The sequence below is a fragment of the Mustelus asterias genome, chromosome 22, assembly GCF_964213995.1.
Source record: "Mustelus asterias chromosome 22, sMusAst1.hap1.1, whole genome shotgun sequence".
NCBI lineage: Eukaryota > Metazoa > Chordata > Chondrichthyes > Carcharhiniformes > Triakidae > Mustelus > Mustelus asterias.
In genome coordinates, this window is record NC_135822.1 from 20148996 (window position 1) to 20166668 (window position 17673).

A 17673-nucleotide genomic window follows, 5' to 3' on the forward strand; every position below is an offset into this window, starting at 1 on the left:
GAAGCTCAGGGTCAAACCGGACACTGAAGTTGCAAACAGCCTGAAACACTCAAGTTGGAGGCAGGGTTACAGAGTTTACATCAGGAGCAAAAAACAACAGCTTTGATCTTCCCAGTATTTAACCAAACAAGTTGCAACTGATCCAGAACTGGATGCCAGAGAAGAGGAGACAGTGGCATAGTGGTATTTTTACCAAATTAGCAATCCAGAGATCCAGAGTAATGGTCTAGGGACCTGGGTTTGAATACCACTGTGGTAGATGGTGGAATTTGAATTCAATAAAAAAAAAATCTGTAATTAAAAGTCTAATGTGGCAATGAAACCATTGGCAATTAGCGTAAAAAAAACATCTGGTTCACTAATGTTCTTTAGGGAATGAAATCTGCCATCCTCACCTGGTCTGCCCAACATGTGACTCAAGACCACAGCAATGTGGTTGACTCTTAAATGCCCTCTCAAGGGCAATTCGTGATGGCAATAAATGCTCACCCAGGCCAGGGATGCCCACATCCTGTAAATGTATTTTTTTTAAAGTCTGGAAAAACACTGGCAGTGAAGACATCAGGAGAGGTTTGTAAAGAGGAAGAGCTGAGTGTTGTCAGCATACACGCGGAAACCGACCGCATATCTGACAAGGGCAGGAGATAGAAGAGCAGAGATCCAAGAAGAGATCAGTGGGGGTTCCTGGAGGTAAGGGTGCAGGACATGTGAAACAAAGCCATCTTTAGGAGAGGCTCTGGCTACAACCAGTTAGGTAAGAGCAGAACAGTCAAGGAGGTTCCAACAAGCAACACAATGGAGGAGAGATGCTTTGTAAGGATGATGTTTGAGTAAAGTCAAAGGCTGTAGCAAGGACAAGGAAGAATACTCCATCACTGAAGATGTCATAGGACCATGCATTGGTGCTTTGTAAGAGGCAGAAACTTAACTGAGGAGATCCAAACAGGGAATTGGAAGAGCTGGGAGATTATTGGGGTAACTTGCTGGCTGCGCTGGATTGAGTACCTCTTGTCACTGGGTGTACAATTAGATTTCTGTATAGCGCAGATGCTGCAGAGCCCAGCTTCCAATGACAAATTTAAATGGGTAAAGCACTTCACAGCGCTCAGTATCCCAGAACTGAATCATCTTGCACATTGTCCCTAATCGGACAGGCAGGGTAGACAGGTGGCCTGACCACCTGTCTATCTGGCCTCCTCTCTGCAGGTTACATCACCTCTCACTCTGACAAACAATGGATTATCTTTGCTCCTCCTACCTGCTAGTGTTGTCATCATCTGAATCGATGAAGCTGCTCGAGTCCAGCTCGCTGCTCATCACTGTGGAGGCACTTTCATAACTGCCTGCAATGCGATGTCGATCTGGTTTTGTGTGTCCATTTACTCGTGGAACTGTGGGAGAAGTGATGTGCCGTTAGATGACGCACAATGTTATTCATGATTAATTTCCATTTATTCCAGCAGAATACCCAAAAGGTCCATCCAGACAAATAGACTCCTAATCAGCCCTGAATAGCTGGCCCATTACCAGCTGTAAACCAAAGAAAATCTGCTTTGCTCAAAGGAGTTAAACAGAAGTGCTCCAAAGTCCAAGAAATGCTTGTATCCATACACAAAAAGATGCTTATATTACACAGTGGTACATAGTATACAGAAATAGGTGAATCAGTCCAAAGGTCCATCTGGTGATTATGCTCCACACAAGCCTCCTCCCATCCCTTCTCAATTAACCCCATCAACATATCCTTCTATTCCATTCTCCTGCATGTGTTTATCCAGCTTCCCTATAAATGCATCTGTTAGTCACCCAAACTATTCCTTGTGATCTGTGCTGCCTGGGAGTGTGTGGAGGCAGGTTCAATCGCGGCATTCAAGGGATTTAGGCTTTTAAAAAATTAGTTCATGAGATAAGACTAGGCCAAAATTTATTTCCCATCTCTAATTCTCTTGAGGTGGTGATGGTGAGTTACCTTTTCGAACTTCTGCAGTCCACATGTGGGTAGACTCAGTGCTGTTAGGGAAGGAGTTTCAGGATTTTAACCCAGTGATAATGAAGGAACAATGATGTAGCTCCAAATCAGGATGGTGATGTTCCCATTTGTCTGCTGCCTTTGTTCTTCAGACACATGGGAACATCGCCACTGGAAACTCCCCTCCATGCTGCTCACCATTCTGACTTGGAAATACAACACCATTCCTTCACTGTCACTGAGAAGGGTATACTGATAGGGTTAAATTAAAAAAAGGGAGGAGGCTTTTGTGGAGCATAAACACCATATGGACTTTTGGAGTGATTAGCCTGCTTCTGTGTATATATTATGTAATACTGTGTGATGTAAGCATCTCTTTGTGTATGAGTGCAAGGAAGGTGAAAAGGAAACATAGCAGGGTATTGGGGTGAAGACAGGGAAATGGCACTCGGTGAGTTGCTTCTTTGGAGAGCCAGCACGGACAGGATGTGCCAAATGTCCTCCTTCTGTGCTGCAATCTTCTGGGATTCGGAGTTCAACATTCCAACTACTTTCTGGGTAAAGACATTTCACCTGAATTCCCTTCTGGACTAATTAGTGACCATCTGATAGTGATAACCCCTTGTTCTGATCTCCCCTGCAAATGGAAACATTTTGTTCACATCAATCTAACCCTTCCACACTCTTGAAGGCATCATATCTGGTCTTCTCTTTTCCAAGAGAGCCCGTCTTTCCTGTTTACAGCCTCCAACTTCTGATATCACTCTAATAAATCTTGTTAGCATCTTCTTCAGTGCCATTATGTTCTTTTCATAGCATGAAGATGAGAACTGTTCACAATATTCTAACTGTAGTCTAACTAAGATCCTGGAGAAGTTTAATATAATTTATCTGCTTTTCAATTTTATTCCTTTAGAAAGGAACCCCAACATGTTGCCTACTTTTTTTTTTGAATGCACCTTTAGCCTGTGTTGATACTTCCAGGGGTTTCTCTATCCGACTATAAATCTATGTTCTCTGGGATAAGTAAAATAAAGAGCTGCATTGTGCAGGTTACATGAGTGGCCCCTGGATTTTTTTGTTCCCAACCACCTCAAACAGACCATCTACTGTGGTGTTGTCTCCATCTTTAACAGTCTTAAATACTTTGCTCCACTCTCCAGCTTTCCTGTACATGCAAACCCAAGACATCAAGGATATCTTCAAAATTCACTACTTTCAGACAGACATCCTAAGTTGTCTGCATTTTCTCCAAATAACAACAGCTATCTATCTTTACTTTGTCCAAGATACGTCTTATATTGAGGCCTTATTATCCTCCTAGTTTTGTAATGAATGGCCAGGGCTAAACAGTGTGGCTTGTGTGGCTTTTGCTACCAAATAAACCTGTTGGACTTTAACCTGGTGTTGTTAAACTTCTTACTGTGTTTACACCAGTCCAATGCCGGCATCTCCACATCAGGGCTAAACAGCCCAGGACCAAGTCTGCCTTGACTTTGGCCACATAAAGATAACTAATTAGCTACATGTGGGTAGTGGCTAACTGATTGCACAGCACTATCCGAAGTCAATGCTAACTATTTTTTTACACCGTATTCCGTCTGTCGGGCTGTTACTGCATTTATAACTTCCAACATGCCTAATCTTTGATGCCAGTTGCCAAAATCAGTTCTTCATTTAACCATTGTGCCTTTCTTCTATCATACACTCTGTTCCTTCCCTTCATTTCAGGATTTTCTTTAAAAAAATCACGGAGTGAGGCCAAGGATAATACAGACTTGGCTCTGCTACATGTAAAGAAACAAACATACCACTGAAAATTAAAGACATTTCTGCCCCTTCCAAATGCCACAGCACTTTGCTCAATGGGGAGTGCCATGGACTCGATGGAATGAATGGCCTCCTTCTGTGCCATTAATGGGTTTATGGGAAAAAGTTTATAAGGTGGCACTTCAGAGAGTTGTGAAGGCTCAACCGCACTCTGAATAAAAGTGAGAGGGCAGCAAGAGGAATAGGGATAAAAAGAACAGCATGGAAAGGGGAGTAATGGGGTGGGCTGCACAGAGGAGGAACGTCACAAAGAGGAATAATGCACAAGTAATAAATTCCTTGGATCCCTCCACTCTTTATAGCCAGAATTCGATGTACAGTTGCTAGTTAACCTCGGCGTGTCTATGTTTCCCATTTGTGATTGCCATGCTGTCCACCATTCCACGCTGTGTGTCAACAATGTCAGTGGATCTATACTCTGGCTGGAGTTTTGGGAATGGGTCTTAGGACTTGCAGAAAGGCCAATCTCATCCAGTGCTGCATGTCGTGGTGGGAAGGACGGAGAACGCAGCCCCAAGAATCTCTTGTACTCTATAGAATGGAGGGGATTTTGTGGACCTGGGGAAACTTGGTAACTTGGAACACTTCCTCAGTAATTTTAGAAAGAACTGACACCTCAGCTCTCTGACCTTAACTTATACCGGCACTCAACCAATGAATGAAAGGCCATTTGTTTCTTTTTGGCAACCATCATTCATTCTTGCTGAATTCTGCTGTTGCTAGCAGTACGACAGAAGGTTATTGAACAACGGTACAGATTTCCTCTGATACACAGTCTGTCAGTACTGAGAGGCTCAGTACCACACCAGTCTGTGGAGAACCACTCGATGCATCATCATCGCATTAACTAACCAGAGTCCCCACAGCAGAATATTTCACTCTAACATGCATCACCATGGATATATCCAGGCATGAATCCATCATTCTCAGAGTTATGTAAAAAGGAGCTGCAGGATTGATTTGTCTGAGAATACGTGCCACTGATAATATTTCTGCCTCATGATAATCTAAAGACCATCACCTATATTCAGCATATAAGGGACTCCTATGTGTGCTGATGCTAGAGGCAAGTGTTGGTGGTAAAGTCACAGGTCTCGCGCTCCCTGAAGACTCAGTAGCTGAGGCTGATAAACCACTGGGTTAAAGGTTCCATCCGTACTTCGAGCAGAGTTAGCTGATCCCACACAAGCTGACAGTAGGAGTGAGAATTGACCTCCGCACCCCTAGGTGAGGGAGGGGAGAGCAAACAGCCTTGATTTCAGCTCCCATACAGGAACCAATGGACAAAGCACTGCTGCCTCACAGTGCCTGGGACCTGGGTTCAATTCCGGCCCGGGGTCACTGTGTGTGGAGTTTACACATTCTCCCCGTGTCTGCATAGATTTCCTCCGGGTGCTGTGCGGGTTAGGTTGATTGGCCATGCCGAATTGTCCATTAGTGTCAGAGGGATTAGCAGAGTAAATACGTGGGGTTAGGGGAGAGGCCAGGGTGGGATTGTTGTCAGTGCAGGCTCGATGGACCAAATAGCCTCCATTCTTCACTGTACGGATTCTATGCAGGGTCAAAATCGGGCTCAGTTCTGATCATTCAATAGCCTGCCATTGCTTCACTGCAGAGTCTGGCACTTGTGTGTGTGTGTGTGTGTGTGGGGTCACGCAGTCTGGGGGTGGTGGAGGTTGCGCAGTCCGGATTTGGGGGGAGAGTTCACGCTGGCCAGGGATGGGGAGGGGTTGCACAGTCTGAGAGTGGGGGGGGGTGGCGGCGGTTTAATGCAGTCCTGGGGGAAGGGGGTTACGCGGCCTGGGGGGGAAGGGGGGGCCTTTACATACTCATGGGGGGAGGGGGTACGTAGTCCTCGGCAGGGCGGTGGAAGGGTTACACAGTCCGGGGGGGGGGGGGGGTTACACGCAGCCCTGGGGGAAGGGGGTGGGGGTTACATACTTCTGGGGATGAGGAGGGTGGAGGGGTCACGTATTCCCGCGGGGGTGGGGTGGAGGGGGTATGTACTCCTGGGCGGGGGTGGGAGGGTTACGTAATGCTGGGAGGGGTGGGGGGGTTTACGCAGTCCTTGGGGGCAGGGGAGAGGGGTTACGCAGTCCTTGGGGGGAGGGGAGAGGGGTTACGCAGTCCTTGGGGAGGGGAGGGGGGGGGAGGGGAGAGGGGTTACGCCGTCCTCGGGGAGGGGGGGGTAGGGGTTGCGCAGTCCTCGGGGAGGGGGGGAGGGGTGACGCAGTCCTCGGGCGGGGTGGGGGGGGGGGGGGAGGGGTGACGCAGTCCTCGGGGGGGGGGGGGGGGGGGAGGGGTGACGCAGTCCTCGGGGGGGGGGAGGGGTGACGCAGTCCTCGGGGGGGGGGGGGGGGAAGGGGTGACGCAGAGTCCTCGGGGGGGGGGGGGGGGGGGGGGAGGGGTGACGCAGAGTCCTCGGGGGGGGGGGGAGGGGTGACGCAGAGTCCTCGGGGGGGGGGGGGGGTGACGCAGTCCTCGGGGGGGGGGGGGGGGGGGGGGGAGAGGGGTGACGCAGTCCTCAGGGGGGGGGGGGGGGTGAGGCAGTCCTCGGGGGGGGGAGGGGGAGGGGTGACGCAGTCCTCGGGGGGGGGGGGAGGGGTGACGCAGTCCTCGGGGGGGGGGGGGGAGGGGGAGGGGTGACGCAGTCCTCGGGGGGGGGAGGGGTGACGCAGTCCTCGGGGGGAGGAGGGGTGACGCAGTCCTCGGGGGGAGGAGGGGTGACGCAGTCCTCGGGGGGAGGAGGGGTGACGCAGTCCTCGGGGGGAGGAGGGGTGACGCAGTCCTCGGGGGGAGGAGGGGTGACGCAGTCCTCGGGGGGAGGAGGGGTGACGCAGTCCTCGGGGGGAGGAGGGGTGACGCAGTCCTCGGGGGGAGGAGGGGTGACGCAGTCCTCGGGGGGAGGAGGGGTGACGCAGTCCTCGGGGGGAGGAGGGGTGACGCAGTCCTCGGGGGGAGGAGGGGTGGCGCAGTCCTCGGGGGGAGGAGGGGTGACGCAGTCCTCGGGGGGAGGAGGGGTGACGCAGTCCTCGGGGGGAGGAGGGGTGACGCAGTCCTCGGGGGGAGGAGGGGTGACGCAGTCCTCGGGGGGAGGAGGGGTGACGCAGTCCTCGGGGGGAGGAGGGGTGACGCAGTCCTCGGGGGGAGGAGGGGTGACGCAGTCCTCGGGGGGAGGAGGGGTGACGCAGTCCTCGGGGGGAGGAGGGGTGACGCAGTCCTCGGGGGGAGGAGGGGTGACGCAGTCCTCGGGGGGAGGAGGGGTGACGCAGTCCTCGGGGGGAGGAGGGGTGACGCAGTCCTCGGGGGGAGGAGGGGTGACGCAGTCCTCGGGGGGAGGAGGGGTGACGCAGTCCTCGGGGGGAGGAGGGGTGACGCAGTCCTCGGGGGGAGGAGGGGTGACGCAGTCCTCGGGGGGAGGAGGGGTGACGCAGTCCTCGGGGGGAGGAGGGGTGACGCAGTCCTCGGGGGGAGGAGGGGTGACGCAGTCCTCGGGGGGAGGAGGGGTGACGCAGTCCTCGGGGGGAGGAGGGGTGACGCAGTCCTCGGGGGGAGGAGGGGTGACGCAGTCCTCGGGGGGAGGAGGGGTGACGCAGTCCTCGGGGGGAGGAGGGGTGACGCAGTCCTCGGGGGGAGGAGGGGTGACGCAGTCCTCGGGGGGAGGAGGGGTGACGCAGTCCTCGGGGGGAGGAGGGGTGACGCAGTCCTCGGGGGGAGGAGGGGTGACGCAGTCCTCGGGGGGAGGAGGGGTGACGCAGTCCTCGGGGGGAGGAGGGGTGACGCAGTCCTCGGGGGGAGGAGGGGTGACGCAGTCCTCGGGGGGAGGAGGGGTGACGCAGTCCTCGGGGGGAGGAGGGGTGACGCAGTCCTCGGGGGGAGGAGGGGTGACGCAGTCCTCGGGGGGAGGAGGGGCGACGCAGTCCTCGGGGGGAGGAGGGGCGACGCAGTCCTCGGGGGGAGGAGGGGCGACGCAGTCCTCGGGGGGAGGAGGGGCGACGCAGTCCTCGGGGGGAGGAGGGGCGACGCAGTCCTCGGGGGGAGGAGGGGCGACGCAGTCCTCGGGGGGAGGAGGGGCGACGCAGTCCTCGGGGGAGGAGGGGCGACGCAGTCCTCGGGGGAGGAGGGGCGACGCAGTCCTCGGGGGAGGAGGGGCGACGCAGTCCTCGGGGGAGGAGGGGCGACGCAGTCCTCGGGGGAAGAGGGGCGACGCAGTCCTCGGGGGAGGAGGGGCGACGCAGTCCTCGGGGGGAGGAGGGGCGACGCAGTCCTCGGGGGGAGGAGGGGCGACGCAGTCCTCGGGGGGAGGAGGGGCGACGCAGTCCTCGGGGGGAGGAGGGGCGACGCAGTCCTCGGGGGGAGGAGGGGCGACGCAGTCCTCGGGGGGAGGAGGGGCGACGCAGTCCTCGGGGGGAGGAGGGGCGACGCAGTCCTCGGGGGAGGAGGGGCGACGCAGTCCTCGGGGGAGGAGGGGCGACGCAGTCCTCGGGGGAGGAGGGGCGACGCAGTCCTCGGGGGAGGAGGGGCGACGCAGTCCTCGGGGGAGGAGGGGCGACGCAGTCCTCGGGGGAGGAGGGGCGACGCAGTCCTCGGGGGAGGAGGGGCGACGCAGTCCTCGGGGGAGGAGGGGCGACGCAGTCCTCGGGGGAGGAGGGGCTACACAGTCCTCGGGGGAGAGGGGCTACACAGTCCTTGGGGGAGAGGGGCTACACAGTCCTTGGGGGAGAGGGGCTACACAGTCCTTGGGGGAGAGGGGCTACACAGTCCTTGGGGGAGAGAGGCTACACAGTCCTTGGAGGAGAGGGGCTACACAGTCCTTGGGGGAGAGGGGCTACACAGTCCTTGGGGGAGAGGGGTCCTGCGCAGTCCTGGGTGGGAGGCGGGCACGGGTTTCGCAGTCCTGGAGTGGGGGGGGGGGGGGTGGGGGGGGGTGCGCAGTCCAGGAGGGAGGGGGGGGGGCGGGTTGGTGCGCAGTCCGGGAGGGGGGTGTGTGCAGTCCGGGAGAGGGGGGGGGGGGGGAGGGCACACTATGGAGGGGGCCGAGCAGCACAGGGGGCCATTAATGTTCTGAAGTGATGGTGGTGTTGTCACAATTGGGGTGAGGGAAGATATGGGATTGTGCTAAGAGTGTGGGCCAGGGAAGAGCTGGAGGTTGCATTTGTCACATTGTATTCTTTGGAGGTTGGACAGGCACATGGTGATTGAATACACCCATATTTGTGTCAGTCACCGCCAGGAGTCAACAGCCTGACATTCCTGTATATTCGGGTAGGATCCTGTCTGAAGGATGAGGGGTTCGATGCCACCAGTTTCTTCAGCCAATTTATACCTACACTGATAAACCTGGGGTTGTGCCTCAGGATAGCATTGCACCGGTTGCAGCGGTCTCATGAACCAGCGGGAGGACCGAAGGCCCCGATTGAGTTGAGAAGAGCTTTGTGTGGACCCCGACCTCTGCCTGTTCCTTCCAAAGCATTCCCAGAGCCTAGACGTAACCATCGCTGACACCACAACACGTTCCTCTGAGAGGATGCACGGAAGCTACAGTTTGTCTCCTGCTCCAAATGCTGTGTAATCCCTGAGAGGACAGGTCACCCACACAAGCAGGACAGAAATGTTTTACTGGGACAGAAGGCTCAACAGATCAAAGGAAGCTCCAAGACTACTCCAGGACACGGTGTGAAATCCACTGTTCCTTCCACAGATTCCGATGGGCATCAGTTGCTGTTCTGTAGCTGTTTGTTGGCTCCTGAATGGTGACAGCTACAATCTGTGGGAAAGTGACATCATTATTTACACGCACTGCCACCGTGACCCTCCTTTCCTGCAACACTAAAGTAGAGTAAGCCCCACTGTGCACCAAACCACGGCTCTCAGATAGATAAAAACAAAATACTGCAGATCATAGAATCCCTCCAGTACAGAAAGAGGCCATTCAGCCCATCGAGTCTGCACTGACCACAATCCCACCCAAGCCCTACCCCCATATCCACCCACTAATCCCTCTAACCTACGCATCTCAGGACACTAAGGGCAAATTTTTTTTTTAGCATGGCCAATCAACCTAACCCACACATCTTTGGACTGTGGGAGGAAACCCACGCAGACACGAGGAGAATGTGCAAACTCCACACAGACAGTGACCCAAGCCGGGAATCGAACCCAGGTCCCTGGAGCTGTGAAGCAGCAATGCTAACCACTGTGCTACCGTGCCGCCGATACAGGAATCTGAAACAAAACAGAAAATGCTGGAAAATCTCACTAAGTCTGACAGCATCTGTGGAGAGAGAATTATGCTGGCTCTATTGTCTCTCAGTAAGAAGTCTAACAACACCAGGTTAAAGTCCAACAGGTTTATTTGGTAGCAAAAGCCACTTGCTTTCGGAATAGGCTGTTCCGAAAGCTAGTGGCTTTTGCTAACAAATAAACCTGTTGGACTTTAACCTGGTGCTGTTAGACTTCTTCCTGTGTTTACCCCAGTCCAACGCCGGCATCTCCACATCATGACTACCATCTATTGTCTCTCCACAGATACTGTCAGGCCTGCTGTGATTTTCCAGCATTTTCTGTTTTTGCTCTCACAGTCTATGCTTGTGGGCTGGGATTGTGATCGAAAGCAGGAACCAAAGCTGATTTTCAAGTTTCTAACCCAGGGCCACTGAGATCAATTGCAGCATCAAAGCTATTCCTTTAACTGCGGTCCTGTGACTCTGTGGGAATGATACGAGATCTTGCTGGTTTGTGTGACCCAGTACCACACTGTGTGGTGAGATGATCCACCTACTCTTTGGGATGCAGCTTTAACAGCACGTGTTGCAGAGTGTCAGGAAGAATAACCAGCATCCAATATCGAACGGCTCACAAAAATGGAGTTGTAAACAGAAATGTGATTTGGGTCAACCACACACTGACAGCAGCCTCGGAATCAGCCAGGAAATGATAGGCCAACCGCCCTGTCCCCCACTCCCTATCCCGGTTGCTCACAGATATGATAACCTGAAAATCACACTGCATTAATGCTTCCAAATATCCAGGTTTGCTGTCAGAAGAGTTTGATTAACCCACCCTCCAGGAGAAGGAACATAATGTTATTGGGTGTGTTAGCTGTTACCTGATATGATATTACATTAAGTTTTGCAATTTAGTTAACCAGTATTACTACGGACAGATAACAAGGGTGGTACACTTAATACTGGCAAAGTTGGACAGTGGGATTCCACAGAATTGGGCATTTGCTGATTATTCAATGGTTGAATTTGTGGTAAGCCCTATTTCTTCACTGTACAAAATATAATCCAGCATTGCACTCTGCTCGGTATCTGTAATTTTTCAATGATTTCCTCCTACTTTCCACTCGGATTTTTGTTTTAAGGGAGGAAATGTTTGGAGATGTGACATTATCAAAATAAAAGAACCAATTTCTTTAGTTGCAGGACATGATAGTGGTTAATCTTGAGAGTCTCAGACATTCAGCCGATGTACCATCATCTCGAGGTGATGTTGGCACAGGAGGAGGGTGGCATTGGCAGTCAGAGCCTCCTCTAAAAATGTGAAATCTCTCACCTAGCAATTTACTTTAAATAATCCTCCCACGGCAGTTGGGTGCAGAAAATTAACTCTTAACACACTCTGCCCAGTCCCAGGAACACCAAGGATACTGTAAATTAACAGTTATGGTGTTTAAGAGCAGGGCTTTGCTCAAATTATGCCTGGGAACCACAACCTGTTCTCTGTAGGAGCAATGGATTTTGCTTAGTCGCAAGATACCAGATTTACACAATGTCTGTCTGATTGGTATAGCTGGAGTATTCGGATGAATGAAAGGAACACTGCACAGTTTGGTGGAAAGATACCACTTTGATGTGCCAGTCACTGATAACACAAACACTATGCTGGAACTGTGATTGAAACACCCTTCCATTAACTGACAGCCTAGCCTGCTCTATCTGCCACATCACTTGCATCAAAAATTACTTACTGTAAAGCAGAGGAACTTCCCAAAGATGAAGATGAGAGGTATGTATGCCAATCTGTACACAAACAAACAGTCCACAGAGCTGCCTGCGTTTGCAGCTCACACACTTGAGATACAATGAGAATATTCCACTGACACAGATCTCTTATTTTTCAGATGGAGAGGGGCAGTCTCATTGCCTGACGAGAATCCAATAGCAACAGCACATGCAAATTATTTCCCTCTCTCTTGCTTTCTCCCTCCCGTGGACCGTCAATGCCTGCCTCAGGCACCCTGCTATTATGATGAAGGACTGAACAAGCTTCAGCATAGTGCGAGGCACTGTTTGTATCAGCAGGTACTGTTCGTCCCAGTTTTCAATTAACCCCTTCCCTGCCACAACCTGATTTTTTTTAAAAAAACCTACGGTTACATTCCAACGTTCAAAAATGTTATTTTTTTAACCTCTCACTCTTTCTCTCCTGATCATGCTGGTTTTGATGTGGAGATGCCGGCGTTGGACTGGGGTAAACACAGTAACCTGGTGTTGTTAAACTTCTTAAAGTCCAACAGGTTTATTTGGTAGCAAAAGCCACACAAGCTTTCGGAGCTCCAAGCCCCTTCTTCAGGTGAGTCCTGTGTAACTCACCTGAAGAAGGGGCTTGGAGCTCCGAAAGCTTGTGTGGCTTTTGCTACCAAATAAACCTGTTGGACTTTAACCTGGTGTTGTTAAACTTCTTACCATGCTAGTTTTCTCAGGGATAAGCAATTTGCTTTCACTCAGATTCTGATCCTTACCTTTCCTGAAAGAGCTGGCTGTTAGTGATAGTATATTTTCTATACGAGAGTGAAAGGTGGAGAGAGGTATACTATTCAACCACTGGGCCATCGGGTTCAAGTTCGATTTTCTCCTCAAACATTACACTTTGCTGCAGTCATCAATGAGCACCCAAAGTGATTTTTCCCCCTTGCTCACAGAGGGGTGTTGAGGCCAATTGTAGGAGCCCCAGCTTCATTCATCTAACCCAATACAGACTGGGAATAGGCCCTTCCTGTTCTGTGTAACTCAGAACTCACACTTCAATGTGCATTCGAGAAAAAAAGGAAACAAAAGGACTTGTATTTCTCTCGCACCTTTCACAATCTCAGGGTGTCCCAGAGTGCTTTACAGACAATGAAGTATGTTACAAAGTGTAGTCTCTGTTGTAATGTAGGAAATGCAACAGTCAATTTACTTGCAGTAAGATCCCACAAACACCAATGTGATACTGACCAGATGATCTGTTTTTAATTAAGTTGGTTGGGGATATATTTGGGCCAGAACACCAGCTAGAATACCCCTTGGGCTTCTTCAAATGGGGGCGTTATTCAAACTGAAAGCACAGGTAATGTTTCACCCAAAAAATGGGACTACTGACTCCCTTAGCACTGACCCTCAGACAGTCCAACACTCAACTAACTAATACCTTTCCAAGAGTGCAGCGCTCCCAGTGCGGCATTGCAAGTATTGGCATGCATATTGAATGCATCAGTCCATTCCTGGATTATCACATCATGCAAAAGGAGGCGGTTACACATGGCATTTGTTCGTTGATTTTGGAAAAGTAGCCCTACCTCAGCCTCTTCCAACCCCATCCATCAGTGTGCCTGGCAAGCTCAGCTGCAGCTCACCAGACCCACTATTCCAGGCTAAATATTCCCACTTTTCTCAGTGCAATCAGCAACCTGAAACATTTACTCCCTCCACAATGTGGCAGAGGGGTGAACAATTTATAAAATGCACTGCAACACTTGTCAAGATTGCTTGGACCACACCTTCCAAATCCACAACCTCTACCACTTAGAAGACCAAGGGTAGCAGACATCTGTGAACACCCTCACCTCTAAGTTGTACGCCATCCTAACTTGAAAACACATCGCTTCACTGTTGCTGGATGAAAATGCTGCAACTCCCTCCCTAATAACACTGTGGCTGTGGCTACACAGTAAGAAGTTTTACAACACCAGGTTGAAGTCCAACAGGTTTATTTGGTAGCAAAAGCCACACAAGCTTTCGGAGCTCCAAGCCCCTTCTTCAGGTGAGTGGGAATTCTGTTCACAAACAGGGCATATAAAGACACAAACTCAATTTACATGAATAATGGTTGGAATGCCTAAACCACAGGGACCGTAGCAGTTCAAGGAGGCAGCTCGCCACCACCTTTTTAAGACCCTGTAGGGATGGGCAATAAATGCTGACCTTGCCAGTGATGCCCACGCCCCAGAAAATAAAAATAAATTGTGCCTCGATAAAGGGAAAGCACCTTTGCTAAACCTCCCATTCAGACATTCCCTCTCCTTAAACCACTCCTCGATACCAGAATGACCAGGGCATCCAGTCCCTACCCCGATTTTTTTTCTTTGGTTATATAGACTTTCTTCCTGCATTTTCAAATATTTCACGCCGCAACACCTCCTGTCACATTCCTCACACGACAGCAGAATCTCTGTGCCGTTCACAGGAGAAACACCTTTCTTCAAATCCAAGCGATAAAAAAGGCATTTTACACAGTGTCAGTTTGTGAATCTGGTTTACATCAATAGCTCTTTAGATTCCAAGTTTAAAATATGCATTCATTTGCATTGGGTCTCATTGACTCACAGGACATTTAGGGACTGAAATTGGTGCTGGACATTCACTTCAATGAAGAATAAAATGGAGTGGCGTAAAACAGGCAGCTGATTCCCCACTCCTCTTGCTTACCTGCAACCAGCCCCACCACTCAATTTGTCCTACTGCCCAAAACCAATTTCACCTCAATTCCCCTGCCCAACCCCAGATTTCTGCTAATCCTTGTAGCACTGGGTTATTATACAGCTTCAAATCTCTTAATGTAGTTACCACAAATAAAGGTTATTTTAGTTGACAGATAAACCATCTCCTCCCGCCTGCCAACCTTACCCGACCAAATGAAAAGAGCTTAAAAAAACAAGTGCTGTTATTAGGAGCAGTGAATGTGGTTGTGAGTGAGTCCATCAGGAAGGGTTCGGGCAGAAGAGGAGTGAAGATACCTGGCAATGGAGACACTCAGTCAAAGCCTCTCTGTTTATGGATGGTGTAATCGTCTTCTGCTCAGATCCGCTGTCAGTGTGCAGGCTGATCAACATCCGCAACCAGTTCGAACTGGCCTCTGGCGCAAAGGTAAATCGTGGCATATTCTTTAGGAACTGTGCTGATCAATCCCTTGTCCTCTTCAACATTAGGTCAGACTGCATGAAGGTGGCCTGGGGCAGCACGGTGGCACAGTGATTAGCACTGATGCCTCATAGCGCCAGGGACCCGGGCTTGGTTCCAGTCTTTGGTGACTGTCTGTGTGGAGTTTGCACGTTGACCCTGTGTCTGCATGCGTTTCTCTGGGTGTTTCCTCCCACACTCTTCTTTGGAGTGTGGGAGGAAACACCCAGAGGAAACCCATGCAGGTTCGGTGAATTACCCATGGTAAATGCGTGGGATTATGGGAATAGGGTGGGAAGGGCGGCACCAGGGTGGGATACTCTTTCAGAGTTCGGTACAGACTTAATGGGCCAAATAGCCTCCTTCTGCAATGTAGGGACCAGGGCAAGCATTAGAAAATGGAAGGAATTAGTAGTTATAGTGAAATAAAAACTGGTTATGTAAGAGCGATGCTCCTAATCCATTGAGGGCAAGAACCTGGTCATCAGGTGTGAGGCCTCAGTGTTGCTGTAATGACGCAGGCCTAGTCCATTCCTCACTCCTGCACCGTGGTGATCACTCAAGCCATCAAATCTTTAAATAAAGGGAGAAAAATGTGCCCAACGTCGCCCGAATCATGATGGCCACCTTTGTGACTCCATCAATCTAGGCACAGATCCTCGGTATACAAACACTAAGTGTCACGACATGCCAAGGTTCTACCTGTCTCCGGTGTTGAGAAGGATGAGTCTGGTCATGCTGTAGAATGCTCCAAGTAGTTGGACAGTGCAGTTACAGCTATCCCTCATAGAAAGATTTATGGCCACTTGGGACATTTTGCAGCAGCATGACCAGACTCATCCTTTGCAATGCCGGGAATAGGTAGAACCTATGAGGTTTATACATTGCATCCCTGCAAGGGTGGTCCATTTTTGACCTCCAGATAAAGCGGAAGATGGCTTGTGTCAGGCCTGACATCAAGCAGCAACAGCCGAGGAATGTGCTGAGAATAACAGATGCGAAAAGAACATTCAAGGCTCAACACATGAGCAGAAATGAGTTAAAACAGAAGTCCAAGACAAAACACATGCCTGGGAGGTCTGAACCAGGATGTGGGATAAAAGCCCAGATTACAAGACAATCCTGAAAATCCAGGGTGGTTGGTTATCTGGCAGCACGGTGGCACAGTGGTTAGCACTGCTGCCTCACAGCGGCAGGGACCTGGGTTTAATTCCCAGCTTGGGTTTGACTGTCTGTGTGGAGTCTGCACATTCTCCCCGTGTCTGCGTGGGTTTCTCTGGGTGCTCCAGTTTCCTCCCGCAGTCCAAAAGACATGCTGGTTAGGTGCTAAATTCCCCCTTCAGTGCTCCCCGAACAGGCGTCGGAGTGTGGTAACTAGGGGATTTTCACAGTAACTTTATTGCAGTGTTAAGTAAGCCTACTTGTGACATTGATAAATAAAACTTTAAACTTAATCTGAGCCGAAGACCAACCATGATTATATTAAATGCTGAGGTAGGCTCAATGGGCCACATGATCTATTACTGCTCGATAATGTGTTCTTGTGTCTTGTCACAGTTGCAAGTATCACATTTGCACCCGATTGCCTCAAATACTCAGAGGCAATTCACAATTGAAGATATGCTGAACCCAACAAAGAACAAGTACCAGCTTAAATAAATAATTATCGCCTGATCTCAGGGCATGCCTGTTCACAGGTGTTCTTCTGTGACTAGAAATGGGCAAGCCACATTAACCACAGATCCACTTCAGCATAACTACACTGTGCGTAACATAGTGTCGCAGTCCTGATCTAAGTGTATAACAGGCCACGGAAATTATCAGCCCGGGCCTTTGCTTGTGAACACCACCCAGTGAGTCCTGCTGGACAGTACACGTGTGAACACTGGGTCGCTGTGATGCTGTAACATGTGATTAGGCAGCTGACACACATTGCGGATTCACAAGAAGAATAACGGGCAAGGTACCCGAGGGCAACCAGTGCTCGTGAAACAGCATCTGAAGGAGAAGGGGAGCAGAACATCTGGAAGGAGAAAACCAGGAACTACAAAGGAGAGATCATGCTGAGTTTTACTCAAGACATGGTGCCCATAACTGAAAATGTTAGGGTCGATGTTTGTGGCTGATGCAGGAACAGATTGCTGAATTCTTTCCTTTTAACAGCTGCAGGGTTAAGATGGCTGATACTAGGGCCACAACAAGAGGGACTGTGTAAGTGTATGTGCTGCAGCTGATGAACTGATCTCTGGATTGGATTGTGTCACTTTATTCAATATCAAATCCATATTTTATGACCATTAGACAGAATGTGATTAGAATGAGCGCACACACTTGTCCCAACTCTAGTGTCTTCAACAAACTGTCAGGAGCACTGCGAGTTCCTTTCTGAAGGCCTGCCTCCTTGTCCCTGCAGAATTTGTGGGATCAATCATTAGGCTCATCAGACTTCTGCCTCTACCTAATACATCATAGTGACTGGGATAGTCCTGGAATCGATCCCTGCTTTAATCATTAACTGATCTAGTGTTCTTGCCGCTGTTAAGGTGTTCCTTTGCCCAAACTTGTCACCTGCTATTTAGCTTTTGTTATCCAGCGTCAGATTTTGTCTCATTAACTTATGTGATGCGCTTTGGAATGTTTCACTATGTTAAAAGCACCATATAAATGCAAGTAGATATTATTTAAAAACCTGTGGATCAATGGTGGGCC

General features: G+C 50.6%; 1 protein-coding gene across 2 annotated transcripts in view; it reads right to left on the reverse strand.

Annotated features, from left to right (window-relative positions):
• LOC144509888 (segment polarity protein dishevelled homolog DVL-1-like) overlaps positions 1-17673 on the reverse strand; it is a 135118-nt gene that overhangs the window by 29104 nt on the left and 88341 nt on the right. For both annotated transcript variants that reach the window (XM_078238835.1, XM_078238836.1), the window contains exon 5: positions 1259-1391. In XM_078238835.1, the coding sequence (XP_078094961.1) occupies positions 1259-1391 (133 nt within the window). The remainder of the gene's footprint in view (positions 1-1258; positions 1392-17673) is intronic.